The sequence below is a fragment of the Microcebus murinus genome, chromosome X (genome assembly GCF_040939455.1).
Source record: "Microcebus murinus isolate Inina chromosome X, M.murinus_Inina_mat1.0, whole genome shotgun sequence".
Classification (NCBI taxonomy): Eukaryota; Metazoa; Chordata; class Mammalia; order Primates; family Cheirogaleidae; genus Microcebus; species Microcebus murinus.
The window spans coordinates 122,655,388-122,683,135 of NC_134136.1; the positions used below are offsets into that span (position 1 = coordinate 122,655,388).

Below are 27,748 nucleotides of genomic sequence, written 5' to 3' on the forward strand. Positions count from 1 at the left end.
TTTGCTGTGTAATTATTCTTTGGAATGTACAAATATGTATAGCATATTAAAACATTTATTGAATATATGAATATGAGGATCTATAATTTACATAGCACTTGCTTACTGTATTATGTGTCAGGTACATAGTACAACGTACTTTACATAAATTAATTCTATTTTAATCCTGGGAAGCGAGTACTGTCAATAGTACTGTCAATAGTCCCACTTTACAGAAGAGGAAAACTAAGACACAGGGAAGCAGTCGCTTTTTGTGCTAAAATCCTGCCCTTGTACACTTTGACAGCCCTAAGAAGAATATCGCCTTAAATGAATTAGTCAAGTTAGCCCCTCTTTGTCCTGCCCCTTTTTTGTCGCTATGGTTGTCCTTTTCTCCTTGGAAGAGCCCACTGGACTGAAAGTGGGAGAACTACAACTCCCAGCAGCCATTGTGCGCTCAAGCCTTCCGCGCGCTCACACCAGGCCTCTAGGCATCCGGCGTGTGCTACGCTCGCTCACAGAACTACATTTCCCAGCTCTCCTAGCAAGACCCACGACACTCAGAGGACTGCGAGCACGGAGCGGGCTTTCTACGGCTGTGCCTCACTTTCTCGGACCCGGCCCTGGACCCAGTCCCCGATTTTGACACGGCTCCACTATGGAGGAAGCGGACCGAATCCTCATCCATTCCCTGCGCCAGGCCGGAACGTAAGGACAGAGCCCCCGCCTACCCTCAAAGTCCACATCCGGGCCTCCAAAACCCACGACCCCGTTACCCGGGAACCTTAAAACCTAGGACCTAAAGGTCCAACTTCCAGGACCCTAAGACCCTCACCCCGTTACACACACACACTCCGACATCAGAGGCCTCTCAAATCCTTTGACCCCGACATTTGACCTTCCATTCTTGGAACCTCAAGTCCCAGGACCCTGAAATCTGGGGATCATGACATCGATACTCTGGGACCCTGATATCTGGAGACCTTAAGACATTTGTACCCTGAGAACCAGGGAACTTGAAACCTCAGGACCCTGGCACTCGGGGAATCCAAAAACCCTGGGACTGGGTGTTTGGGAATCTTCAAACTCCAGTTCCCCCAGCATGTGGGGCTTTTAAAATCCCAGGACCCTAACATTTTGCAACATCAGCACTTGGACTTCTCCATTCCGGGGCCCTAAAAACCCAGGATGGCAACACCTAGGGACACTGATTTTTGCGTTGCTTGAAACTTGGAGATTGATATCCAAGGATCTTGAAACCCAGGGACCCTGACATTTGGAACTCCTGAGAACCCTAGCCTCCCAAAATCTATTGTTCTCAAAACTCTAGCTCAATATCTAGGGGTCCTTGATATGCAGAGAACATGATAACTGGGGACCCAGAAACTCAGAGACCATGCCACCTGGGCCCCTTCACCTTCCTAGCCTCCAGAAATTTGAGATTTTCTGAATTCAGGTCCCTTCTGTCCATTGTCCTACACCAAGGTCTTAGGACCTGGGGATTTCCCTAGTTCTTAGTTTTCCAAATGGAAGTCATACTCACCAGCACCCAGGATTTGTCTGAACTGTGGCATCCTCCCCACCCCCACCCTGGTAGTGCTTCCAAAAGGCTGTATGGCTTAGCCTGATTCCTGTTTCCTGACTACTCCCCACATCGAGTCTGCTTCTTCTTCAGGGCAGTTCCTCCAGATGTGCAGACCTTGCGAGCCTTCACCACTGAGCTGGTTGTAGAGGCTGTGGTCCGCTGCCTGCGTGTGATCAACCCTGCTGTGGGCTCTGGCCTCAGCCCCCTGCTGCCTCTCACCATGTCTGCCCGGTTCCGCCTGGCCATGAGCCTAGCTCAGGCCTGCATGGTGAGTACCCTCCTCCCAATGCACACATCCTTGTCCTTCCTCCTTCAGGAAATAACCAAGCTCCTTTGAAATTCTTGCCCTTCCTCTCTGCCACCTCCCCTTGTGGCTTAGCGTTCATTAGTGGTTAAGGTTGCTGGCTCTATGGTCAACTGCCTGAGTAATTCAGACCCTAGCTCTGCCACTTGCCAATTGTGTGACCCTAACCTTTCTGGGCCTCAGTTTTCTTATCTGTGAAATGGAGATGATAAAGGTAGGGTTGTTATGAGGATTAAATAAGTTTACCCAATTTGTACCTAGGCTGCCCCTGGCTTCCATATTTTAAGCTTAGCACCAAGATTCTCACACCCTATGGTATCTATTTACCAGTTCCAGAAAAGGCTTTGCTTGGGTCATATGCTCACTCCTCAACTAATCACTGTGTGCTCTGATTGGCCCAGCTTGGAACACATGGTCATCCCTATAAGACACTGATTGGCTGCTCCTGGATCCATGGAGTTGAGGGAGGGATGGCTACCCAACTCTGCTGCATTACCCCTGTGACAACCACACATCCTGCCTCTTTTGAGAACAACTCCAAAAATGTCTCTATGGTAGCTAAAATAAATCACCTTTCTGATGAAGCACTCACTCTTCTCAGTATAGAGCTGTGTCCAGTTATTATCTTCAAGAGCTCTGAGTAATGGCACTCCTCCTGGCTCACTAGCTTTGCAACTTTGGGCCAGTCTCTCTCTATTTTATTTTATTTATTTTATTTTATTTGAGACAGAGTCTCACTCTGTTGCCCAGGATAGAGTGACATGGTGTCAGTCTAGCTCACAGCAACCTCAGACTCCTGGACTCAAGTGATCCTCCTGCCTCAGCCTCCCAAGTAGCCTGAACTACAGGCACGAGCCACCACACCTGGCTAATTTTTTTCTATTTTTAGTAGAGAGGGGGTCGCGCTCTTGCTTAGGCTGGTTTCGAATTCCTGAGCTCAAGTGATTCTCCATCTCAGCCTCCCAGAGTGCTAGGATTATAAGTATGAGCTACTGTGCCCAGCCTCTTTTTTAAAATTATAGAACAACTCAACACATGTAATGGGCCAGTCTCTTAAGCACTTTTTTTTTCTTTAGAGACGGGGTCTTGTTTTGTCACCCAGGCTGGAGTACAGTGGCACAATCATAGCTCACTACAACCTGGAACTCCTGGGCTCAAGTGATCCTCCTGTCTCAGCCTCTTGAGTAGCAGGGATTACAGATGCATGCCACCATGTCCAGCTAATTTTTAAAAATTTTCTTGTAGAATCAAGGTCTCACTATGTTGCTCAGGCTGGTCTCGAACTCCTGGCCTCAAGCAATCCTCTCACTTTGGCCTCTCAAAGTGTTGGAATTACAGATGTGAGCCATTGTGCCTGGCCTCTTAAACCTCTTTAAGCCTAAGTTTCCACATGTATAAAATGGATGTAAGAACTGTACCTACCACGTAGGGTTGCTGTGAAGGTGAACCATGAGTGAATGTAGGAAAAGCTGGTTTTATAATAAGCTCTGTTTACATGCTATTACTATTATTGGAGAGGCCTGATCTGCTTGCATTCCAGCAACCTGTGGCTACATAGTGAATGTAAACACTTCCAACATACCCAGTAACTATATGGTAGCAGAGGGATAATGGCGAAACTACAGTGAAAACTTCCATTTAAACAAAGGGGACAGGGTGGTCAGAGTTGCTAAATTTGGGCCTTGCTTGTGCAGTTTCTGTCCCTTAGTGGTAGGCCTTAGAGCACCGCCCATCCCTTCACTCTTGTGTTCACTTAGTTCTCAGGTTCTTCTGCCTGGGGCTCTGGGTGGCCTTAGGAGGCAGGCAGTCTGTCCACTGGCCTAGGGCTATATTCTGGAGGATGGAACTAGTAAAGGGGAGATTATGCTTTCTGTTTAGCAAGGAGAGTACACAGTGGGAGGTGTTGAAGAGGTGGTCTGGCTTCCTCCAATTCTCTGTTCTTCTCTGAGTACTGTCTCCTCTAGATTTTGTGTTTACCTCCTTTTGTGGGGGGTGGCTGGGGGGCAGCAGATATGGCTTTTCCAGTGGTCAAGAGGTACTTGTGATCGGCCTCCAGCAGCCTCAGTTGGCCAACAGCAGTTTAACAATAGGGCTCTGTTAACCCAGCTGCATGCTGTCCGTGTAGCCCACCTCAACTCAGCATGGCTGTGTTCTCGCATCTTCCCCTTCACGTGCCTGCTCCTGGCATCAGTTTTTGCGCCTTGGCCAACTCCATATTTTGGTGTCTACCTGGAATGAGTTTGTAAGTCAGTTACAACTCTTTGATCCTGAGATGCCAAAACAAAACCCAAAATAAAGTAGTTTTCACACTTTTTTGACTATAACCCTCCGAAGTAAATATATCTTATGTTGTGACCTTAAGCATATGATAATGATGATTTCTGAGTGTGTCCTCTGCCAAGCACTGTGGTAACATGATGTTAGCTCATTTCATTCTCAGGACAGCCCTCTGAGGTAGGTACCGTTGGTCTCCCCTTTTTCAGGTGGAGGGGTTAAGTGATGTGCCTGAGATCATACAGTAAGAGGCAAACCTGGGGTTTGAACCTGAGAAGTCTGCTTTCAGAGTCCACGCAGTGCCAGACCAAGAGAAACTAGCAGAAAAATGCTTCCTTTCTCCCCAGCCTGTTTCCCTGTCTCCATCCTGAACCTTTATGAGTCCTTTTGTTCTGAGCTATTGTGTTGCTGGTGGGTTTTGCCTGTTTATTTTTAGGTACTCTTTATATATATAATAGGTAGATTCACTCCTTGCCTATGACATGGGCTCCAAATATTTTTTCCAACTTGCCATTCCTCTTTTGACTTTGCTTATTATATTTTTCTTTCTTTTCATGTATTCAGAAATACCCATCTTCTCTTTTGTGGCCTATGGGTTTTGAGTCCTAGTTAGAAAGGCCAGAGGTTTAACCTTATTTCTTGCTGTCTGTAGCATTGACTGTAATCACTCAATGGCTCCCGGGAGGCCCAGAGGCCTTGGAGAGCAATGGGAGGTTTGAGGGTGGTGGTTAGTGAGAGAGTGGGAGGTTGGTGGCCTAGGTCCAGGGCTCCCAGGGCAGGAGGATCCTGCCTGCCTGGCTGATGGGGCCACCCCTCCCCCAATCCTCAGGACCTGGGGTATCCCTTGGAGCTTGGCTATCAGAACTTCCTCTACCCCAGTGAGCCTGACCTCCGGGACCTGCTTCTCTTCCTGGCTGAGCGTCTGCCCACTGATGCCTCTGAGGATGCAGACCAGCCTGCCGGTACTGGGTGCTGGGGGTGTTGGGGGAGGGGAGAGGAGGGCCTTTCTGGGGGTTGGAGGGCTGAGAGAGCTGGAGGTAGTGAGCAGGTTGATGGGTGGGGGAAGCTAGGTAGGAAGGTTGGGGGTCAGAAAAGGGCTGCAGGGCAGGGGACAGGGGTGGCGAGTTGGTGTTGGGAAGGACCTCCCTGTTGCTCACTCCACTCTAACCCCTTGGGCCTCCTTGGTATTCCTCAGACACGCCAGGCACATGCCAGGCACACTCCAGCCTCAGGGCCCTTGTGTGGCTGGATTATTCTAACCCCCACATGCCCTTCTGGTTCACTCTTTTACCTCTTTGAGGTTTTCCTTTAGGCGTCACCTCAGGGAGGCCTTCTTCTGACTGCCTTGTGTAAAATTACAACCTCTCCTCCCCACAGTCCTTCATGTCCTTTCCTGCTCTCTGCCTGGCTGTGTTCTGGCTCGTACTTATGATCCTGTTCATGATCTTTCCTCTGCTAGCTTGCCGGCTCCAGGAGGGCAGGGACCTTTATCAGTTGTTCCCTGAGGTAGCCGTAGTATCTAGAACAATGACTGGTACATAGTAGGTGCTCAGTAAGTGTTTGTTGAGTGACTGGGCATGAGAATGATAGCTGGATAGATGTGCTTCTCTGGATGGGGGTGGGTCAGGAGTGATGGCTGTTTTCCCAGGCTGTGCACTTTGGGATTTGCAGCACTGTTACCTGGTTAATACTCCCTCCCTCCCTGCAGGTGACTCAGCTATTCTCCTCCAGGCCATTGGGAGCGAAATCCGGGACCAGCTGGCCCTGGCCTGGATCCCACCTCTGCTTCGCACCCCCAAGCTGCAGCACTTCCAGGTGCCCCCCCACTCCTATCCTTACCTTCCTTGTCTCCATCTGGGTGCTCAGGTTTTTGGCCCCCTCCTACCAGTGACCGCTGTCACACTTCATCCTGATGCTCTGGCTCTGCTTTCTCACCAGGGCTCGGCCCTCCAGAAGCCTTTCCATGCCAGCAGGCTGGTCCTGCCTGAGCTGAGTTGCAGAGGAGGTGAGCGGTGAGGCTGTGGGAGCAGGGGGAGGTGGGCCTGATGGTGTTGCCCTGCAGGAGGGCTGGCTGACTCTCTTCCTGCCCCCAGAGCAATGGGAGTTCCAGGCGAGTCCCCTGCTGCTACCAGCCCCCACACAGGTGCCCCAGCCTACTGGGAGGGCGGCCTCGCTCCTCGAAAGCCATGCCATCCAGCTCTGCCAGCAGACAGGCCGAGACTGCCCAGGGGAGGAGAACTGGGTCCTCCAGGCACCCTGCCTGCCAGCCCAGGTACAGCCCATACTCAGCTCATGCTGTGCCTATTTTGTCTCACATTGGTTCTCTGCTCTTCCCTTTCCGCACTCCGTCCCTCTCTTCCATCCTTGCTCTCTATGTGCACCTACCCACCTCCGGCTGGGAGAACACTGAAGTCAGAAAGACTTTGAACCTGGGACGAATCAGTGTCCCTCCTCAGAGCCTTAGGATCCTGTTCTGAATGGGGGCTAGTGATGGTACTGTCTTCCCTGGACAGTCCTTAGATTGAGTGACAGGCGTGGGCGTGGATTTCCTTAGCAACTATAGCACTCAGGATTTGTTACCATCTGCCCTTTTCCTCTTGCTTTCTTCTTGTCCCGAAGTCCCTCACTCTTTGTTTCCACGCTTGTCCCTCATGCTCATTTTTTCTGTCTCTGGGTTTCTGCACTGTCTCTTCCTGCCTCCCTCTTTCTTCTTCTGTGGTTTTTGTGCCCCTTTGTCAGCCCTTGTTTCTGTACTTCACCTCTCTCCTTCTGAACCACCCCCCCATCCCTGTCCCCTCTTCCCCTCTGTGTCTTCTCCTTCTGTCTGCTTCTGCCTTCTGGCTGTGGTTTGTTCCATCTTTATCTACCTCTCTTTTTCAAACTTACAGGAATTTTCAAACACAGAAGTAGAGAGAATATTCTAATGTACCATTTTGCCAATCTTTCTTCATCTGTTCTCCCCCCAACTTTTTCTTTTTTGATGTATTATTCTCTCTCTCTCTCTCTCTCTCTCTCTCTGTTTTTTTAGAGACAGTGTCTCACTCTGTTGCCCAGGCTAAAGTACAGTGGCATGATTATAGCTCATTGCAGTCTTGACCTCCTGGGCTCAAGCCATCTTCCTGCCTCAGCCTCCCAAGTAGCTGGGACTAGAGGGGACAGACAGGCCACCATACCTGGCTAATTTTATTTTTTATGGAGACAGGGTCACACTATGTTGCCCAGGTTGGTCTTGAACTCCTAGCCTCAAGCAGTCCTCCCACCTCAGCCTCCCAAAGTGCTGGGATTACAGGTGTGAGCCACCATGCCTGGCCTGCTGTATTGTTTTAAAGCAAATCCTAGACATCATGTCATTTCCATTCTAAATACTTAAGACTGCATCTCTTAATTCATGAGATGTTCATTTTTTAATATAACCACTGGACCATTTGCACAACTAACAAAATTAACAATGATCTCTTCTTAATACCAGCCCACACTGAGTTCATAATCAGATTTCCTCATTTGTCTCTAAACTATCTCTATTCTTGTCCCTTTCTTGTCTCTCTCTCTGACTCTGTCCCCTTCTTCGCCTGGCTTCTTTCATTCCCTGTCTCTGCTGTGTCCCCACATATGTTTTCTGTGTCTCTCTCAGATCTGTGGGCTCCAGGCTTACTCTTCTCTCTTCCCACGTCCTTTTCCAGCATAGGGAGTGAGTGAGTGGGGAGAAGTGTGGCTGTGAGCAAGAGGAGACCCCTGTTCTTGGGGAGATCCCAGACCAGTGGGGCAGGAGAGTAGGGCAGGGGCCCACCTCAGTGGGAGGGCTGGAGGGCAGGTGTGACTTGCCTGGAGCACCTGTCTGGTGGCCCCTGGAGGAGGCAAGGCCTTTGTGCCCTCCTATTTCTCCTGCATTCTCTTCCTAGGAGGACACACGACGGCAGCGGCAGCGGCTGCAGAAGCACCTGGCTGAGCATCTGCGCCAGAGCTGGGGCCCACTCGGGGCCCCCACACAAGCTCGAGATCTGGGAGAGCTGCTGCAGGCCTGGGGTGCTGGGGCCAGGAATGGTGCTCCCAAGGGCTCCCGCTTCACACATTCAGAGAAGTTCACCTTCCATCTGGTGGGTGGGCCTGAGTGGACATGGGTGTGCTGACGGGCATGGCAGGCTCAGAGGGTGGCTTTATGTACAAATGCCATACTGTTATCCACACAGGTTCCCATGGGCCCACCAAGTGGGCCCTTTCCCCACTGTGAGGGGGTATCCAGAGGGGTCCCCTAGCTTCCTGGGGACTTCAATGGAGAAAATGTGGATAGGTGGGAGCCATGTAAGAGTGTAGGGGTACTCTTGGTGCAAACCCCACCTTTCTGCAGGCACTTTTCTCTGGGCATATCTTCTCTCCTTGGATGCTAACCCCGAGAGGCCCCCATCCTTCTCATGCCATTTGGGGCTTGAGAGATGGGGCAGGTGGGTAGGAGCTGTGTCAGGTTCAGGGAGGTTTCTCCATGAGCAAACGCTGTAGTCTGAGGTCACAGATACTGCCTTTATCCTCATGTAGTCACAGTGTGACAGCTGTCAGCGGCTGAGTGGGTGTGGTAACAGCACTGAGTGGGGTTCTTTGGGGGGGTTGAGGCTGGATCATGAGGGTCAGGGCCTTCCCTGACAGCCAGGGTGCCTCTCCTCACTCCCCTAGGAGCCTCAGGCCCAGGCAGCCCAGGTGTCAGACGTGCCGGCTGCCTCTCGGAGGCCTGAGCAGGTAAATAGAACAGTGGGGTTGTCCTGGCTCCTTGCCTATCTGCTGGGCCTGATACCCCCACCCCGACTGGCCTGTGCCTCCCAGGACACGTGGGCAGCTCAAGAACAGGAGCTAGAGTCCCTTCGGGAGCAGCTGGAGGGAGTGAACCGAAACATTGAAGAGGTTGAAGCCGACATGAAGATGCTAGGTGTCAGCTTCTTGCAGGTAAGTGAGGGGCCGTGGGTGGGATCAGGTCAGAAGCAGGGCCCAGAGGGGTTCAAGTGACTCGAGGGGGCTGAGAGGTGCCCTGTAGAGATCTCAGATGTCAGAAGGGTTTGTGGGGGACATTGGGGACCACATTGGGGTTCTTGAGGGTTCAAGAGAATCAGTGGGGTTGAGGGAATGTGGGCTTTGTGGGCCTGTAGGAGTTAGAGGGACCTGTGGGCATCAGTGAGGCCTTATAGGTGGCTGTGAGAATCAGGAGGGCTGTGAGGGGCTGGAGGCATCCATGGAGTGAGGTGGGTCTGTATGGGCAGGGGCTGTAGGGCTCCTCGGGGCCCTTGGGCTTCTGCGTGGGGCTGGAGGGCTCAGAGAAGCCTTAGAGGCTAGAGGGGCATATAGCCATCTGTGGGGCTCGGGCTGGCTGGGCCCAGGCTTTCTGGGCTCAGTGGGGGTGCTGGGGGCCATGTTGTGCCAGGTGGAGACTGAGTATCGGCAGAGTGAGCTCAGCACGGCAGAGCGAGAGCAGGCCCTGCGCCTGAAGAGCCGTGCGGTGGAGCTGCTGCCTGACGGGGCTGCCAACCTCGGCAAACTGCAGGTGGGGCTGGGTGGGGTAGGGCGGGGCAGGGTGGGGCTGGAGGGGCCCAGCCTGTGTGACGTGTATCCCTCTGCTCTGGTCAGCTCCTGGTGGAAAGTAGTGCCCAGCGGGTCATCCATTTGGCGGGTCAGTGGGAAAAGCACCGGGTCCCACTCCTTGCTGAGTACCGTCACCTCCGAAAGCTCCAGGATTGCAGAGAGGTAGGTGGTGGGGTCCTGGGCTGGAGGTGGGGCAGGGACAGGTTTAATCCCTCTCTAGGGGGCCATCCGTGTGCTCTGCTCACTGCCTTCTGCCTGTGGGCTCCCGGCAGCTGGAATCTTCTCGACGGCTGGCAGAGATCCAGGAGCTGCACCAGAGTGTCCGGGCAGCTGCTGAAGAGGCCCGCAGGAAGGAGGAGATCTATAAGCAGCTGGTAGGGCCCATGTGGGGAACCTGGGCAGTGCCAGTGGGTGGGGGGCAGGTCCTGGGGGAGTGCCTGCTATGTCCCTGCCTAGGTGTCAGAGCTAGAGACTCTGCCAAGAGACGTGTCCCGGCTGGCCTATACCCAGCGCATCCTGGAAATCGTGGGCAATATCCGGAAACAGAAGGAAGAGATCACTAAGGTGTGCCGCTGTGGTCATGGGGGGTGGCTCATATGGGCAGACGTGCATAGTGTGGCCACATGGGGACCTCATACCCTCTGATGGGCAGAGCTGTCCAGCCAGACCCTGACACAGAACAGTTACACACAGTCCACCCCAGCCACCCGACACAGTGCTGTAGGCCCTGTCTGGATGTGAGTGCATGCACATGAGCACCCTCAGCTGCCTAGCTTCCCGGTCCCAGACATGGGCTCATGGCCATCCTGCTGTCTGCCAGATCTTATCTGACACGAAGGAGCTTCAGAAGGAAATCAACTCCCTCTCTGGGAAGCTGGACCGGACGTTTGCGGTGACTGATGAGCTCGTGTTCAAGGTGTGGGGCAGGCCAGGCTGGGTGTGAGGTGTGGGGCAGGGCTGGGTGGCTGCCTGCCCATCTGCTCACAGCTGGCTGGGGCTGAGGCCCTGTGTGAGCCTGGCAGGTGCACTGACGCTTGTGCCTGGCTTTACTCCATGTAGGGTGCAGTCGAGGGGTGAGTGGGAGAGGGTGGCCTTGGAACATGGAGGTCTGGGGACAGAGACAGCCCAGTAATACTTTCGAGGTTCCCTCTGTCTGGTCAGGATGCCAAGAAAGATGATGCCATTCGGAAGGCCTACAAGTACCTAGCTGCCTTGCATGAGGTGAGGGGAGAAGGATGCTGGGGGACGGGGTGTGGAAGGGGTAGGGGGTGGGGGCTGTGTGCAAGCCTTCTGCTCCTGTTGTCCCTAGAACTGCAGCCAGCTCATCCAGACCATCGAGGACACAGGCACTATCATGCGGGAGGTTCGAGACCTCGAGGAGCAGGTGAGGCCTGGGGGTGGGAGGGGGAACCAAGGCAAGCCAGGGGCCAGCTCCTCGGTTTATGCTGAGAGGCTGTGGAACCAGACACAGCCTAGGGCTGAAGGCTCAGTCCTGCCCCTTGGTGCCTGTGTGTGTGATCTGGGTCAGGCAAATGGCCTATTGTGCACCCCAGCCTCTACCCCAAGGGCCCTCATGCCTGCCTCCCAGGGCCATTGGCAGAGGCTTGAAGATGTGGCACGGAATCCTGCCTTGCAGCAAAGGATGCTTTAGGTGGAGGGAATGCCACATGCAAAGGCCTGGTGGTGAGATGGAGCAGGCTGATGCTGGGGGTGGAAGGGACCCATAGTGGCCATGATGGGGTGCAGTGAGCAGGAGCTGGAAGAGGGGCCTGCATACAGAGCGGGTGTGTGTTCACATCGCCTTAGATTGAGACAGAGATGGGCAAGAAGACCCTCAGCAACCTGGAGAAGATCCGAGAGGACTACCGAGCCCTCCGCCAAGAGAATGTTGGCCTCCTGGGCCGGGTCCGGGAGGCCTGAGGAGCCCCCAGCAGAGATCTCCCCAACCTTAGTGAGGGATTTGGGGTGCTGGAGGCAGTGATCAAGCACCTACTGCAGCTATTCCCTCTGCTTGCTGTCCACTTCCTCTTGCTGTGGCCTTGGATCCAGACCCCTGCCCACCTGACCCCAACCCTTATCCGGGGTGATCGTTGGCATTTGGGAGCTTGGCTGCAATTTATTGGGGAGGGTACTGGGAAATGGGGGCCTTGGATCTCAAATAAACAAGGAGCTCTTCTGCAGTCAAAGCTGAGGCATGGATTAGGGCTCGGGGCAGGGGAGAGGGGTGTGTGGCAGGGGAGACACAGGGTATGTTTTGGCAAGTCAGTGTGTGTGGCTGTATGTCTGCATGGGACTCGGGAGACCCACTGGGGGGCTGTGCGTGTGCATTTGTGTGCATGCATGTGAGATACGCAGGTGAATGTTAATGGGCTGTGTGTGTGTGACCGAGCATGTGTCAGGGGCTGCATGAGACCAAGCATGAGTGATTATGTGTCCGTGTGGCTTTCTGGAACCTGAGACCCTGGGGGTACTGACGCTGCTTCTGTGCTGGTATCTAGGCACACCCCTGCGTGATATTGCCCCTGTTGGCCCTAAGGCTGGCTCTGGGTGCGTGCTTTGGGGTATGTGAGTTAGTAGGATTGTGCTCATGTGTGCTTGTTTATGTGACTGCAGCTTTGAGGTCATTTGAGTGTGCTGAGGCAGGCTCTGTGTTTTGAGTTTGTGTTAGAGTCCAGGGGTCAGGACCGACAGTCTGTGTCTGTGTGACTTTTCCAGCTCTGAGGTCATCTGTGAGAGTGGCTGAGGCAGGCTGAGTGTGGCTGGTTGTGAAGGCTCCATTTGGCTGGCGGGCCCATCTCGGGTGGGGTGGGGCAGGGTGGAGGTGAGGGCTGGGGCTGGGACTGGGCCCCCTGTGAACAGCCTGGGGACAGAGGATATGACCCAGGAGGGCTACCAGCTGGGAAGCAGGAGCTTTAGAAAGCAAGACAGTGGACACCTCACTTCCTCCCTAAGGGCACATCCAGGACCTGTCACCCCTGCCACCTGCCACCTCTGCCCCTGTCTTGGCCCCTGTCCTTCCTTCCTTCTTTCCTTGGTGGTGAGCTCAAGGGCCAGGTGTAGGGTTGGAACACCTGCTGGGTCTCTGGCTCCTTTTCTTGCGGAACTCGAACTCATCCACGGTCCACACAGCTCCCTTCTCGCTCTCCACCCGCACGAAGCACTTGTGCAGGCTCAGGTTGTGGCGGATGGCATTCTGTGGGAGGCCAGGGGTGCCGGAGCAGGTGAGCAGTCATACTCTGAGCTTAGCAGCCCGCCACCAACAGCTGACCTCCTGCCCATTGTCAACATGCCTATGAGCCCCACCCCAGGTCCGCCTGCTCCCAAGCCACAGTCCACTTGAGGCCATCTTAGCCACTGCCACCTCCAGAGGAGCTCACCTTCCAAGTGGCAGGGTGGTTTCTGAAGAAGGCAAACATGCGTGTGAACCAGTGGTAGATCTCATTGAGTGTCCGCTGCTTCTCGGGAGCTTCCAGGATGGCCTGGAGGGTAGGGATGGGGTAAGGGGTGCGTTCTTCCAAAGTTGGGGCTGAGGGGCACAGTGGCCTACCCTGGGCATCCGACATGAGAGCAGAATTGTGGCGGTGGGGGTGAGAGAGGGAGAGAGATGGGGCAGAGTGAAGGATCAGGGACAGGGTTAGGAGCTGGGTGAGGGATAGAGTCAGGTCAGGACAGGGTTAGATGGGGTGGCTGTGGTCAGCTTGAGATTAGGTAAAGGATCAGAGCTGAGTTTGGGAGTGGGGTCATATTCAGGGTTAGAGCTGGAGTGAGGTTCAAGGTCTGGATGGAGTTGGAGTTGGGGTTCTTTGTGGGGGTGACATTTCAGGGTTTGGGAAGGTCAGGGGTCAGAAGTGGGGTCAAGGATTTGGAAGGGATAAATCGCCAGGCTGAGTTATGGGTCAGGGAAGGGGCTGGTTAAAAGTCAGGCTGGGGGTGGCCTGGGGTGACTTAGGGATGAGGGACGGGATGACAAGTGGCATTAGGTCAGGAGTCAGAGATGGGCCTAGTTATGGAGTATTTTATGTGTTAGGGATGTGGCAGGTGGTTAGATTCAGAGGCAAGAGTGAGGTTAGTTGTGGGTTAGGTGTGGAATGAGGCCGAGGGTCAGGGAATTTGATCTGTTTGGATTTAGGAATGGGATTAATGAGTCTCTGATTATGATTGCCATGAAGTTATGGGTCAGGATGGGGCTAGGCTGGGGGTTTAGTTCAGACACAGAGTCAGGAAGAGCTGGTGTTATATAAGGGTTAGGTTTGGGTTTGGGGTTAAGTGTGGGGCTGGATGAAGGTTCTGGGAGGCTGAGATGAAGGGGCTGGGATGGGCTGAGGTTAAGGGTCAGGTAGGTGTTACATGGAAGGGTGAGGGATGGGATCCAACTGGGGGGTGGGTTGATGTACTGGGGTAAATTAGGGCTGGGGAAGATATAGGGTTGGGTTGACATAAAGGCCGGGGAATGAGATAGGGTAATAGCTGGGGTGGGCTTAGGGCAAGGGGCAGAAATAGGTAAGTTTGGGGCTATTTTGTAGGGCCAGGAGATGGTTAGGGTTGGGGTTGAGGTGAGCATCTAGAAAGGGGTGGGTTTAGGGTCAGAATTTGGCATGCACTGGCCTGGTTTAGGTTTGGGTTCAGGGACAGGTTTGGGATGAAGTCAGCATGGGGGATCACATTTGACACATGGCTTGGGGCTTCTCGGGGCTGGGGCTTGTTAATGGAGGAGCCCACTCTGAGGTGCCCAGAGTGAGGTGGGAGTCTGGGAGGCAGGTCCTCACCCCTCTCCCTCTCCCTCTCCCTCTCCCTTGTCCTTGGGCCTGAGCTGCCCTGCTTACCCAGCGGATGAGGGTGGCATAGGTGAAAGGGGGCCGCATGTTGTGGAACTTGAAGTAGTCCATATTGTGGAAGAACTCTGTCAGAGGGTGGGGACAAATCAGCCCTCATCCTGTGTAGGACCTCCTAACTCCTTGCCCCACTCACTCTCCCTCTACTGTGGGAGGGTGAAATCCCACTGTCTAAAATCCCACCGTCAACACCAGTGTCAATGGTCATAGGACTTGTTTGCTGGGCACCTGACACACATCATGTCATTTAGTCCTTGCACCATTTCTGCCAAAATAGCTCTCCTTGAGATTTAAAAGGAGTGAAGTAACTTGCACACCAAAGGATGTAACTAACTGGTTAAGTGGCAGAGCCACTTTGCAGCCCCCCCACCCCCAGCGCCTGTCAGGATTAGGGGCTTGGGGTTACTGTGTAGGGCAAGGGCCATTTTACCTGGGAATGTGCTGTTTCCCTGACTGCCCCACAGGTGCCTCCTCACAGCAAAGAGGCTGTCAGGGTTCTCATGGGGGCTGGGCCAGGTTGGGACGAAGGCGCCCTGGGTGCCAGCCGCTACAATACAGCAGGAGCCCTTGTCAGATGATGTCTGGGGGAGGAGGCAGAGGCTGGTGACTCAGAGGCCTAAACTTTCCACTTTATTTTTAAATCACTGTTTTTAAAAGTAAGGGCCCCCTCTCCTCAATTCCATACTAATGTGGAATCCCATGAAGCAGCATCAGCTGCATTTATTAGAGTGTGGGTGTGGACGTCATATGTAGCCACTGACACTGGGGCTATGAGCCGGGGTTGAATTGTTCTCCTTCACCATCCAACTGTGACCTTGGGAAAGTCACATAAACCTCCCTGGCCTCAGTTTTTGTCATCTGTGAATTGGAGATGATAGTGCTACCTACCTCATGGTGGCATCATGAGGACTGAATAAGTTAACATCAGCAAAGTGCTCAGAAACAGTGCCTGGCACCCACGGCTGGCTTCATGAGCATGTGACCCGTCTAGTTACACAGGACCTCATGCATTAATGCTCTGTGGTCACTGTCTTGAAATTTGAATAAGGGGGCCTGCATTTTAAGTTTACACTGGGCCCTGCCAGTTTAGGTAGCTGGTCCTACTGGCACATAGTCTGTTCGCTAAGTGGCTATTTGCTGTTGCTTTGAAAACCCAGGATCACAGTGTTTCAGGATCTTAGGGTCAGAGGGTTTGTCAGTGGAGGGCGTCAGATTCCCAGGTCTGGGCACGTTTGGAGCTGAGGACAGGGGCCCGTAGATCACAGGGTCCGCATATAGAGATAGGTTCCCTGCCCTCCCGCAGGGCTCCCTCCACTCCCCCCAGCGGTCTATGCTTGCTTCCTACCGGCTGGAGGTTGCTCACAGCAGATGGCGCCTTGGTCAGGGCCATTTTTCCGGCCAGGTGGGCCTGCATAGCACCCAGCTTCTCTTTTTCCAGCACCAGCTGTGAGGATGGGCATAAAAGTGAGGCCTCAACCCGGCCTTTTCCTACCACATCTTTGCCTGGGCTATTGTTCTTCATTCATGCCACCCTCACCGTGGGGTAGCCTGGCTCCTGGCATGGAGCGGACAGAAGTTTTGTCCCTTATCCCCTATCCCCTCCCAGCGTTACCTGGTGCTCCAGAGACTGTACCACCTCTTTCTGGAGGAGACACTGTGCCCTGCCCTTCTCATCTAGGAGATGGTCCGCCTGGCAGTGCCTAGGTAGGGGAAGATTCTATGCAGGTAACCATGACAGGCCTGGCCTGGCTTAACATTCCTAGTGGGGATGACCCAGACCTTCTGGAAGGTCTCTCCTCAGAGCTCCCCTCCCCTCTCTACCTCAGTCTCTCTCTCACGCCTGTCATTCCTTCAACGCATGCCATTCAGCACTTACTGTGTGCCAGGCCTGAGTGCACCCTCTGAGATGTTGGAAGGGTGGTGAGCTGACAGTGGGCCAGGCAAGTGAGAGTGGGAAAGGCATTCGAGTGGAGGGAACAGCCTATGTGAAGGCCTGGCCTGTGTGAGGGACATGCTGAGTTGCTGCTAACAGTTGGGTATGGTTGGAGAAGGGGTGTGTGTGTATGTGTGATGGGGCTGAGGGGAGGTAGCAACAGCCATGTAGAGGAGCTGGGACTTTGGTGATCAATGAAATCAGGCTGGTGTGCTGGCATGATGAGCCGTGGAGCAAAGCAGTTAGGAGTGTGGATTCTGGAGCCTGGCTGTCTGGTTTTAAATCCCAGCTCTGTCAGTCAGGGACTGGGTGATCTTGATCAAGACACTTAACCTCTTTGGCCTCAGTTACCTTGTCTGTAAAACGGAGGTAAATAACAGTAATACCTTTATTATTATACCCCATTATACATATGAGGAAACTGAGGTTCAGAGAAGCTGAGTAACTTGCCCAAGCACACACATCCAGTGAGAGCTGGAGCTGGGATTTGAATCAACAACCCCAGCGTTTGCATTTTTCATCTTACTACCTATCGAGATGAGGCCTGAGCTAAGATGTGCACCCCAGATTGCCTCCCACAAACCAGGATCCCCTGGACTGGCGTGCACCAGGGCCACTCACTTGAGGAAGTCCTCTGGCTCCTCAAAGACCTTTTCGCAACCAGGCCACTTGCAGATGCCATTTACCAGCAGTGGGTAGGAGCTCTGGGGCATGGCTGAAAGGGCGCTGGGGGGACAGAGGGTGTCAGGGGAGGGGATAGCAGAGTGAGAGTCCTTCCCAGCCCTGTCCACTGACCTGTCCTTCCTGGGTGCACTGGGGTTTGGGAAGGTGCAGAGCAGTGCTGGCTCCTTGGACACCCATTCCAGGCTGGCTACGTTGATCCCTGCAGGTGGGAACAGGGTACCTCTGGGGGCTGCAGGCCAGGCTCTGGAGCTTAGCCCACAAGGCTTCTCATTTTGAGCTTCCCACCCTCCTGAACCTTGAAGGCCCTGACTCCCAGGGGGCTCTGCTGTTCCAAAAGTCCCAGGTTTCTGGCAGAGCAGCGGAAAGACTGCTATTTGCAAGTGCTGACATTTTGACTAACTTCGTAAAGATCTGTGGTTCCATGATTTTGACGTTCTGCATCTTTAAGATTCTGAACCTGACATTTTTTGGAGGTTGGCGTTTCCAAGCCTCTGAGCCCTGACACCTCTGACCTCCAGGGGGCTGCTATTCAGAACAGCCTGCACTGCTCATGTTCAAGGATTTGGGGACCCTGGGGTACATGCTGAGGTGTTACCAGGTGGCAGTCCAGGCCGGGCCTTGAGGGAGAAGACCCCGGTGGTGGCAGTGGGTGGTGGGAGGCTGATCATGGCTGGGCTGTCCAGTGGGTGCACCTGCAGCACAGGGGTCCGGGCGTGGGCATCCACTGTTGAGAGCTGCGGATACACATGGGCTGCGGTTCAGCCTGGCTGGGAGCCCCTCCCCACAGTTCTCCCACCTTCTTTCCCATTCATGGTTCATACCTGGTGCATGAAGTGTGGTCGGTCTTGAAGGAGTGCCTGCAAGTGGGGTAAGGGGCCCAGCCGTGCCCCGGAGGGTGCCACCATGACTAGGGGCACTGTGGGCAGCTGGAGGGGGGGGCAGTAAGGCAAGCAGGTGAGATGCCATCCTCATTCTCATTGTCCTGTGTCTAATTCATATAACTCCACACATGGTAGGTACTATGACCATTCCCATTTCATGTGTGTGGAAACTGAGGCTTATGGAGATTGAGTCACTTTTTCAAGATCAAACAGGTAATAAGTGGCAGAACTGGCCTCAACCCTGTCACCTAACCTTCTTGGGCCTCAGCCCTCTCCTCTTGTCACATGGGGATGGGGACACATGGCTGTGCCCATGGGACCACAATAGGTTTTCCTCCTCTCCTGACACAGGGATTGGGAGGTTGGGGAGAGCCTTGAATCTCTAAGGCCTGGAAAGTGGGGACTTTCTTGGCCCTGTGACATCTGCATAAGTCACAGACTTGCCTGGGACCCAGAAACCACTTCCTGTGCCCCAGCCAGCACCCTCTCCCGCCCAGTGCCACAGTAAAGGTCGGCACCTGTAGGCCCAGGTACCCCACCCTGCCTGCCCCATCCTGGGCCTGGGGCCTCACCTGCAGCTGCGATGGTGGCATGGGGTTCAAGGAGGAGGAAGAGGTCTGGGCCCCACCTCGGAGGTCCCGGCCTTGGAAGGTTCCTCCTGGGCCCCTGGCCCCCAGCAGGTCTGAGGCCTTGGGCACAGCCCTCCAGCTGGGTGAGGCTCCTGGGGATGGACCGAGGGCCAAGGAAGGAGCTGGGGGCTTGGCTGGCCTGGGGTTGGGCATTGGGTCCTTGTCTGAAGGCAGGCTGCATGAACAGAGGGGGAAGGAGTCACACATGTGCTGGGGGCAGAGCGAGATACTCATCCAAATTATGCAGACACCTGCTCTGGTTAGAGCAGGCATTGGCTGGGACATGTGCCAAAGGGCCCCACAGCTGCACCCCAGCTCTGATCATGTATACACACACACACACACTGGTGTCAGGAACACAGGTACATGAGTGTACCCACACGTGCCCCACGTGCGCGAGTCCAGTCCCCAGCTTGCCTCCACATGCTGGGACAGCCCTGGTGTGGATGTGTCCTTCACAAAGGCAATGGGTGAAGATTTGTGGGGCCTCAGTCAGTACAGGTCTCAGACCATTCCTGCACCACTTGTGGCTGTCTTCAAGCCTCAGCCCTCTGTCCTCTCCACTCCCTGCATAGGCCACGTGGCCTTTGCTCATCCTACCAGGGCTGATCTCCGACTTTCTCCTGGGGGCACTATTTTATCCCAGTGACTTAGGGATGGACTGAAAAAAAAGAGTTGTTTGGCTGCTGTGAAGGAGACTAATGAGGAGGCTACTGCAATGGTCCAGGCACAGGATGATGGTGGCACAGGTCAGAATAGTAGCAGTGGAGATGGTGAGAAGTGGGTGGATTCTGAGGCTATTCTGAAGGTGGATGCAAGAGCAGTTGCTAGCAGCTTGAATGTGGGGGGTGAGAGAGGGAGGGTCAAGGTGACTTCTGGGTTTCACCCTGAGCAGCTGAAAGGACAGAGCAGACATTACCTGAGATGTGGACATCATGGGGCAGTGTAGGGTTGGGGGTGAAAGTCCAGGTGTACAGGGACATGAAGAGTCTGGCGCTAGAAATGCCGAGTGGGCAGCTGAATACAGGATCTGGATCTCAGGGCAAGGAGTCTGATCAGCTCTGGGCTCCTACCCTGCATGGAGCTGGCATGGCACATGCCAGAGAGGAGGAGACATAGGCTTGCCTGAGCCAGGGGCTGTGGGAGCCCCTCAACCCAGCCCCCATCAGAGTTCATCTGACCTCTGCCCCCCAAGCCTGCCTCCAAACCTTGCTCATGCTATTCGCTCTGCCAGGAATGCCCACTCCTCTGCCTCTTCCCCTATCTGAGCCACACAAGGCCTGCTCTGTTGTCCTTGTCCTGAAAGCCCTCCATGATGGCTCCAGGGCCCTCTGCTGAGCCCCAGAACCTTACGCTCCCTGATACGCAGGGCCTCGGCTTCTCAGGACCTTGTAATCCCAGTCTGAGGGGAAGCCCAGTTCAACCCCTATTTTATTGAAGGGGACACTCAGGTGCTGAGTTCCATAGTCCCATGGCAACATGAGACCTCCACTTCTTTCTTCAATAATTGTGTACACCCATGTGCACATTTCCCAATCCCTCTGCTGTGCATGTGTGTGACTCCCCGTCCCACCCTGAGGCACTGGGTTGAGCGCACAGCTGCTGAGAGCAACCCAGGTGAGCACAGGAGGATTCTGGAGGAGGAGTCACTCCTTCCTTTCTTTGCTGTTACCTCATTGGGGTTGTCAAAGCTGTGGTGCTGAGGGAGATGGGTGTGAGAATCCAGGTATTAAACCTTTAGTCTCTTGGCTAGAACATTACTGTGTGAAAATCTGCGTCTGTGGAGGCTCAGAACAAGGACCTGGGAAAACGGTGAGATGAGGAGAATGAATGAATGAGTGAATGAATTAAGGCAGGGATGAGGTGATGCTTCTACAAGCCAAGGGACAGCAAAGATTGCCAGCAAACCACCAGAAGCTAGGGGAGAGGCACAGAGCAGATTCTCCCTCACAGCGCACAGAAGGAACCAGCCCTTATTCTGGACTTCTAGCTTCCAGAACTGGGAGATGATAAATTTCTGTTGTTTAGGCCACCTAGTTGTGATACTTTGTTACAGCAGCCGGAGCAAACCAATACCAATCTCATGGTCAGTGAGTGGATGTTTCTACCACTCGGGCCTGGCCCATGTGGCTGGCCTGTGGTCACTTCTGAAGCTGCTTGGACACTTGGCCAAAGCTTATAAGAATTCTCCTCCCCAAACACATCTGGAATGGCCTGACTCAGGGGAGCATCACTACATTCTGAGAAAGGGGGCCTAGGTATGGTCTGTCTGGTGGTGGGGGACAGAGAGGGCCGGGCTGGGCAGCCAGCTTCCTGCACTGTCTGTTGCGGTGTCCCTTTCTGACTAGGTTTCTCAGAAGCTGCATGGAGGATGTTTTTGGGACACATAATGTTTTTGTATTGGGGTCTGCATCTGGGCCCCGTTGTCACAGCCCCCAACTTCCCCAGATTTTTCTGCCATTGACGTCATGGCGGCCGGATGTGCTGGGCTTCATCGGCACCAAGGAGGAAGCGAAGGGGGCAGATACCCAACCTCATGGGTTTCGTTCCGAGAACTGGCTGTCCTGTCCTGCAACCGGCTTGGCCTAGGTGGGGTGATGTGGGTGCTGGCGGATGTGGTAGGTGACATCCATCTGGCCACCATGATGAGCCATGGGCTCTGTAGACCTGGCCCTTCTTGGGCTGTAGAGAGGCCCCAGGTTTGAAGCTCAAGGAGCACCAGGCAGGCCCTACAGATACTGGGACCCCTGGGGTCTTGAAACAGTACATCACTAGTACCTCCGAATCATAGAACATTATTTCTTAGATTCAAAGAATCCCTGAATCTCGAAACCACAAACTCTGTGTGGTCCATGGATCCAACTTCTCAGTATGTGTAGGCCAATGTCCCTGGTATCCTAACTCCCTGGAACCACGTGAAGGACAGGCAGCTCACCACTTCACAGGGCCTCCTGCCCACCAGGCCTAGAATCACAGCAAACCTCCCCTCAACCTCCATCCTGAATTCTGAGCAGGTAGAGGGTCAGAATAACCCCCTCTGCTCCCCGCAGCCTGGGGTCAGGCTTGGCCGATAACTAGCTTTAACTCTCCATTTGGAAATTAGGCAGTAATAGGACCCATCTGCTGAAGTCAATGCACATGAGACACTTTGCAAAATGTCAATGATTGGTAAATGAACACCTACAGGGCCTCAGTCTCCCTGTCCATTCTGGGATGACTTTCCTAGATTCATAGCCACTCCACCTGAGATGGGGATGGAAAGAGGAGGAGGTTGAGGCTGGCGTGTCTTCAGCCTGTGCCTCATGGGGGAGTAGGAAAAGCCCCACCACTCTTGCCAGTACAGAGCCCACCACCAGGCTCTCTGGAGGGGACCTAGGATCGAGGTTCTCAGGGACCAGCACCAGCTCTAGAGACACACAGCTTGGCAGACACCTCTCCATCATCACCACCCTCTGGCCAACTAGACCTTTTGACTCCACCTGGCCCAACTATGGGCCCCATGTTGTGATTGTAGATCTTCCTGCCCTAGTCAGGGTCCAACCTGTGGGAAGGCAGAAGGGGGAATGGCAGCCAAGGTCCTCCTTTGCCCTTATGGGTGCTGATGGGCAAACTGAGGCCCGCAGTGAGGGAGAAAGACAAAGCTAAGGTCCTGCCGAGAGTCCTGAGATCTGGGCTTGGGTCTCAACTGCATCTCTGTAAGGCCTTGGGAGAAGCCCTCCCACCCATCTCTGGGTCTCAGCTTGCCCTTCTAGGCTTGGAAAGGGAGAGGTGTGGGGCATATGAGGCCCAGGACTCTTCTGCTCTGTATCTGAGTGAGTCATTGGGTATCTGCAGGGCTTCAGGTTGACAATTGCCTCTCTGTCAAGGGGACTTGGCTGAGAGACACAGAGAAAAAGAGAGACAGCAACAGAGAGAGGGAGAGGGCAGACCGAAAGATGAAGGGGAACAGAAAGACACAACGACTAAGAGATAACTGAGAGAGATGAAGAGACACATAAGGTGGGAGAGAGACAGATACAGAGAGCAAGAGACAGAGAACAAGAGAGTGAGAGACATTGAGAGAAACAGAGAGATAGAGACGGAGAGAGAGAGATATTGCCCTAAATAAGAATAGTAGCTGGTCTCTGACTGGAGGAACTGATTTTCCTGAAATCACGAAGAATAAGGCTGGGTGAGGGGCCAGGGACGCCCATAGCTGGGTTGAATTGTATTGCAAAGAGACAACCAGCAAAATAGCATGGCCCAGGTACTAGAACAGATACTGTGGAACAGAACAGAGTAGAAAACTTGGACACAGACCCTTATAAAGAGGGAGTTGAGTTTGTGATGAATGTGGCATTTCAACTGAGGGATGGTGGAGGATGGATTGTTTAGTAAATATTTCTGAGATAATTAGGAGGAAAATAAAGTTATTGAATGAATAATCCATCCATTTTCCCACCCCCCCCAGTTTGAAATGTCATCATCATCATATACCCTAAAACACTCAGATCCATTAAAGAGATTAATTTTAATATCTAATGTTGATGTTGGGTTTATTGTGTGTTAGGCCCTAATTGTGTGCTAAGCCATGGTAAATCATGGTTAATAAATTTAGTCTTCACAAAGACCCTTTGAGGTAGGTACTATTATAACCATCATGGCACACATGAGGAAATGGAGGTCTGGAGAGAGTGCCTGGCTGGAAATTAACACAGATTGCTTAGGGTGAGGCTGAGTTTGTCCCAGACAGTCTGGCTCCAGTACCCACATTCTTAACCTCTACAGTAAATGGAAAAAATGAAGCCATAAAAGACTAAAAGCCAACATAGGTGAACATTTATCTAATTTTCAAGTGGGAAAAGACTTTCTAAGCACAAAACCAGAGACAGAAACCACAGAAGAAAAGACTAACCTATTTGACTATATAAAAACATCATAAGCATCACAAAAAATACCATAAACAAATAGAAAAAGCAAATGATGAATTGAGGGAAAATAATTGCTACAAATGTATGGCTGATGGAAGGTTAATATCTTTTCAAATAAAGAGCTGTGGCAAATCAATAAGAAAAGATGAATACCCTATTAGGACTAAAGACAAGATTGGACAACTCCCTCCCCCCCCAAAAAAATAGTCAATAAACTGTAGAGTAGTCAAAGAATGCAAATTTCAACAATGCAGTAATGTTTTTTCTTACCTGTTATATTGGGAAAGAATTAAAAAATGACAGGGTTAGCCTGAGTAGAGGGAGTATAAAACAGGACAACCTTTTGGAAGAACGATTTGCAGAGAGGGTCAGAAACCTTAAAAGTGCACATTCCCTTTGCCCCAGCAACTCCATTTTCAGGAATCCAAGGAAAGAATCAGGGATGTTTATGGGGAAAAACTAGAAACAACCAGAATGTCCAAAATCGGCACTTGGTCAAATCTATCAGTTCACACCCATGTGAGGACAGTCTTGACAGCCAGGAAAGATCATATGTTCAAACAATTTTTAGTGAGCTTCAAAAATGCTCCTATTAATTGAATAAAGCAGGAACAAAACCAATATATAGTGTGATTCTAATTTGGTTAAAAAAATACTAATAGCTGACAGCACAGGCAAGCACCGTGCTAAGCCTGCAGAAACAAGCTCACTCCAGCCCTTAACGACCTGCTCTCTTCCTGAACGTGGGTTCTGGTCACACGCATGCAGTCCTGGGGTAGGACCACACAGCTAAACCATGGTTGACAATATGTGAAGTACCCCCCGCCCCAGGAGGGTCTCCTTTCACACGATGCAAGCACAGTTCAGTGAAGGACTCGGCCCGACCTGACAGCTCACAATCCTCCCGCTGTTGGGGCAAACAGAACTGATGCTCATTCTTGTAAAATGTACATGTCCTCAGCGATGTTACTCAGCACATTATTATTAAGCACCAGCTACGTACAAAGCTCTTTTAGGGTCCTGGGTGGGAAGACAGGCAGGGAAGGTGAGATGAGAGCAGGAGAGATGATGGGAGACAGACGGGGGAGGGGGGAAGGAGATAGATGGAGTGTGGTCAAGATGGAGGAGACGGAGACAGGGGAAATGGCCAGGGCCTGGGAAAGATGGAGGGACAGAGTCTGAATGTGACGGAGCCAGACAGATGGCGAGAGAAAGAGGGGTAGAGAAACCAGGAAGGAGCGAGACGGTGAGCAGAGAGACCAACTGGGATGGGAGGCATCAAGAGTGAAGGGAGAGACACATTTGAAATTTCCAGCTACACCTGGACAGTGTTTCAGGTTGTTCAAAGCTCTAAAATCCATCAAGACCAGCAGATGACATATTTTAAAAATCTTACCCATCTATCAGTTGATCAATTTATTTTTGTCCCTGTCCAAGCACTGATTAAATACTTCACCTATCAGTCTTCTGGTATTTATTATGACTATTATTATTTTTAAAAAGACCTTACCTGGCTGGAACCACAGTGGCTGGGTGTGTCCGACTGTAGCAGAGGGCCCCTGACCCCCCATGCCTACTTGCCCACCATTTCCTCTCCCAGATCTGGTAGGTGAGAGCGGGGACACTCACCTTGGCAAAGTGGACTGGCAGAAAAGGATCAGCCTGGCTTGTGGGAAACTGTCACATATCAAAAACAACTTTGCCTTTATACTGAGAAGAAAAACCACGACGTGGAAGCCACAGACCTCTCTCTTCTAATAATCCAATTTTTTTTTTATGAGTATGTGTTCTGATAATCACAGGGTGGGGGGGGTTCTCATAGTTTTCTCTCTCTCTCTCTCTCTTTGTTTCTCCTCTTCTTGATTATGAGACTTAAACGGAAATTTTGAAATTTTGGGTTTTTTCTTTGCCCTTTACAAGTCATCTGAAAATATGATTTCTTCCCCTCACCACAGAGGTGAGAGGTATCAATGAGATAACAGGGCTCATGAGAAACCACAGTGTTTTAAACAAAAGTGTATAGAGTTAAGAAAAAAAAACAAGGGAAAAGGACTCAAATAAATCACAGAGATATCTCAGGGCAGGCAGAGACACCATTCTGTGAGGGAGAGGATATTTGAGGGTCTCTGGGGAAACAATGAGAATTCGAAGCTCTGTGTGTAGTTGGGAAATGCCAGGGAAAGAAACGGAATAGGGCTGGCTTTCCAGAAGCTTCTAGGCCTCAGTTTCCCCTTAGGTGGAATTGATATGGTCCCCACCAGTCAAACTGCCCAAACAGCGGAGTCTGGACACCCCTGCAAACCCCTCCCACAGAGGGTGAGGGGCATATAAGTTACTTCATGGAGGAAAATGCAGGGAGTCCACCCTTACTCGAAGACCTGGAGAACCACTGGCTCCCAGAATCCACTGATGGCCAATGAGTCAGGAAAGGGAGGAAAGTCTCGCCTCATCATGTTTTAGGGCTTGAGTGCTCTGCCCTGGCCACTGCCCTACTGAGAAGGTCGCAAGTAGGCCTCCATCCACATGAAGGCCCCTTGGGACCATGACTCTCTCATGTCAGGAACATCATGGCCTGATGCTTCTGCAGCCCCTAGGCTTTGTGATTTTCTACTTTGAAAAGCCCCAGTTTCCAAGGATTTAGGATTCCAAATATCTGCCATCACTCTAGTAGCTGACATTTATCTAGAATTTTCCATGTGTCAGACACAGCTCTGAACGCTTCTCACAAATGATCACATGCAAACCTCACCACAGCTCTTTGAATTCCATCTCATCAATGCCATCTCGTCATTGAATTCCATCTCGTCTCTGTATTGCTGTTATACAGACGGGGGAAATGGAGGCACAAAGTAGTCCAGCAACTTGCCCAAGATCACAGAGCTGGTCAGTGGGGGTCCTGCCTTCCTTGGTGCTGGGCTTTGAAACCCTCAGGTTTCACCAAACCCAATGTCTCAGGTTTTAAATTCTAGGATTTGGTGACAGGGATGTTCTGGGATTTGGAGACTCCTCTGGAGGCTTGAAGCTTGTGAGGTTTTAAGGTTGTCCAAGAATTGGCAGCTGCATTTCCTCACCTCAGCAGGCACTCACTTCAACCCCTGGTCAACATCAGAGACCAGCCCCCAGGGGCTTCTCCTGACAGGCCATGGCCGAGACTTCCAGCCTCCGGCTCCCCAGCATCCTGCGTGGCCCAGGGTCCTAGTCATCCAATGTTCACTCCAACCCTCTGCAAGACTGGTTTCAGGCCTGGGGAAGAGAAATTGGAAACAGCTTTTTATTCGCATGGTACAAATCTAGTGTCCAAGACCCACTCCTTCACCCCTTCGCCCCTTTTCCTCCCCCCACCTTCTAAGCCCTCAAAAAAAGGAGAGCCTCTTTGCTCAACTCAGACTTACCCTTCTGGAAATGCCCAGAGTGGGCCTGGTGTCTTGGCTTTGTGAAGACAAGGAAAAAAAAAAAAAGTGAATAGAAAAAAAAAAAAGACCTAAAAAAAAAAAATCAGTCAACAACAATAAAAAAACAACCAACTCTTCCTACCATTAGTTCAAACAAAACTTTCACTGGTTGAGGATTCAGGGTTGGTGGGACATGTCTGAGACCCAAAGATGGCTTGTGTGAGTTGGACAGCCAGAGGAGGCACCAAGAGGGGATGAAATCCGCAGCTTAGAAGCCTGCATGGACCCTGTGTACAGCAGGTGCTTAACAGATGTGGGAGGGAGCAAGGTAGGGGGTGCAGATCATGCTTGTCAGCAGGGAGTCCTGCGGAGCTGACTGTAGGGATGTTCCCAAGGTTAATGACCCACTGCTCCCTGCAGACTTGGATCTGAACATTTCCTACACCTCCTGTGTAATTATTAATATAAACCAGGCTAGTTCTAGAAGTGGAGATCTTATCCCCTACCCCAGCACTTGTCCCCTCCTGGAAAAGGGAGCTAAATTTCTCTCTCAGGGTCAAAGATATAGGCTGTATCCTCCTCATGCTTTCCCTAGACCATCTGTCCTTTACGTCATTTACTCCATGAGAGAGATTGGCCAGAGAGATAGGAAGAAAACTGAGTGGGAGTAGCCCAAAGAGTCCCAGGAGGCCCCTCGAGCAGGGCCCAGAGTGTGGGATGAGTGATGCTACTGCTGCTGAAAGCCAGGATCCTTGTAGAATGAGGGCTAGGGGTCAGATGGGC

At 52.4% G+C, this 27,748-nt stretch overlaps 2 protein-coding genes across 4 annotated transcripts; one reads left to right on the top strand and one right to left on the bottom strand.

The window, feature by feature from the left end:
- Positions 1–470: 470 nt before the first annotated feature.
- On the top strand, positions 471–11,890 carry CCDC22 (CCC complex scaffolding subunit CCDC22). Of its 2 annotated transcripts, XM_012738164.3 has the most exons (17): positions 471–687; positions 1,655–1,832; positions 4,972–5,104; positions 5,851–5,957; positions 6,081–6,147; positions 6,236–6,414; positions 8,042–8,236; positions 8,808–8,870; positions 8,955–9,074; positions 9,547–9,666; positions 9,750–9,866; positions 9,977–10,078; positions 10,161–10,268; positions 10,525–10,620; positions 10,866–10,925; positions 11,014–11,088; positions 11,511–11,890. In XM_012738164.3, the coding sequence occupies exons 1-17, from the start codon at positions 638–640 to the stop codon at positions 11,622–11,624; spliced, it is 1,884 nt and encodes a 627-aa protein (XP_012593618.1). In that variant the 5' UTR covers positions 471–637; the 3' UTR covers positions 11,625–11,890. The 2 variants fall into 2 exon arrangements, with proteins under 2 accessions (XP_012593618.1, XP_075855186.1); XM_075999071.1 differs by having other exon boundaries at positions 500–687; positions 8,808–9,074.
- An 857-nt stretch (positions 11,891–12,747) lies between these two features.
- FOXP3 (forkhead box P3) lies at positions 12,748–25,246 on the bottom strand. 2 transcript variants are annotated; one of them, XM_075999072.1, is made up of 12 exons: positions 25,203–25,246; positions 18,607–18,838; positions 17,975–18,079; positions 17,749–17,887; positions 17,265–17,352; positions 17,091–17,195; positions 16,149–16,236; positions 15,882–15,980; positions 14,967–15,117; positions 14,528–14,604; positions 13,082–13,183; positions 12,748–12,897 (listed from the first exon to the last, which is right to left on the bottom strand). In XM_075999072.1, exons 2-12 carry the CDS (start codon positions 18,814–18,816, stop codon positions 12,748–12,750), a joined length of 1,314 nt encoding a protein of 437 aa, XP_075855187.1. In that variant the 5' UTR covers positions 18,817–18,838; positions 25,203–25,246. The 2 variants fall into 2 exon arrangements, with proteins under 2 accessions (XP_075855187.1, XP_012593620.2); XM_012738166.3 differs by having other exon boundaries at positions 17,091–17,352.
- Positions 25,247–27,748: the final 2,502 nt, after the last annotated feature.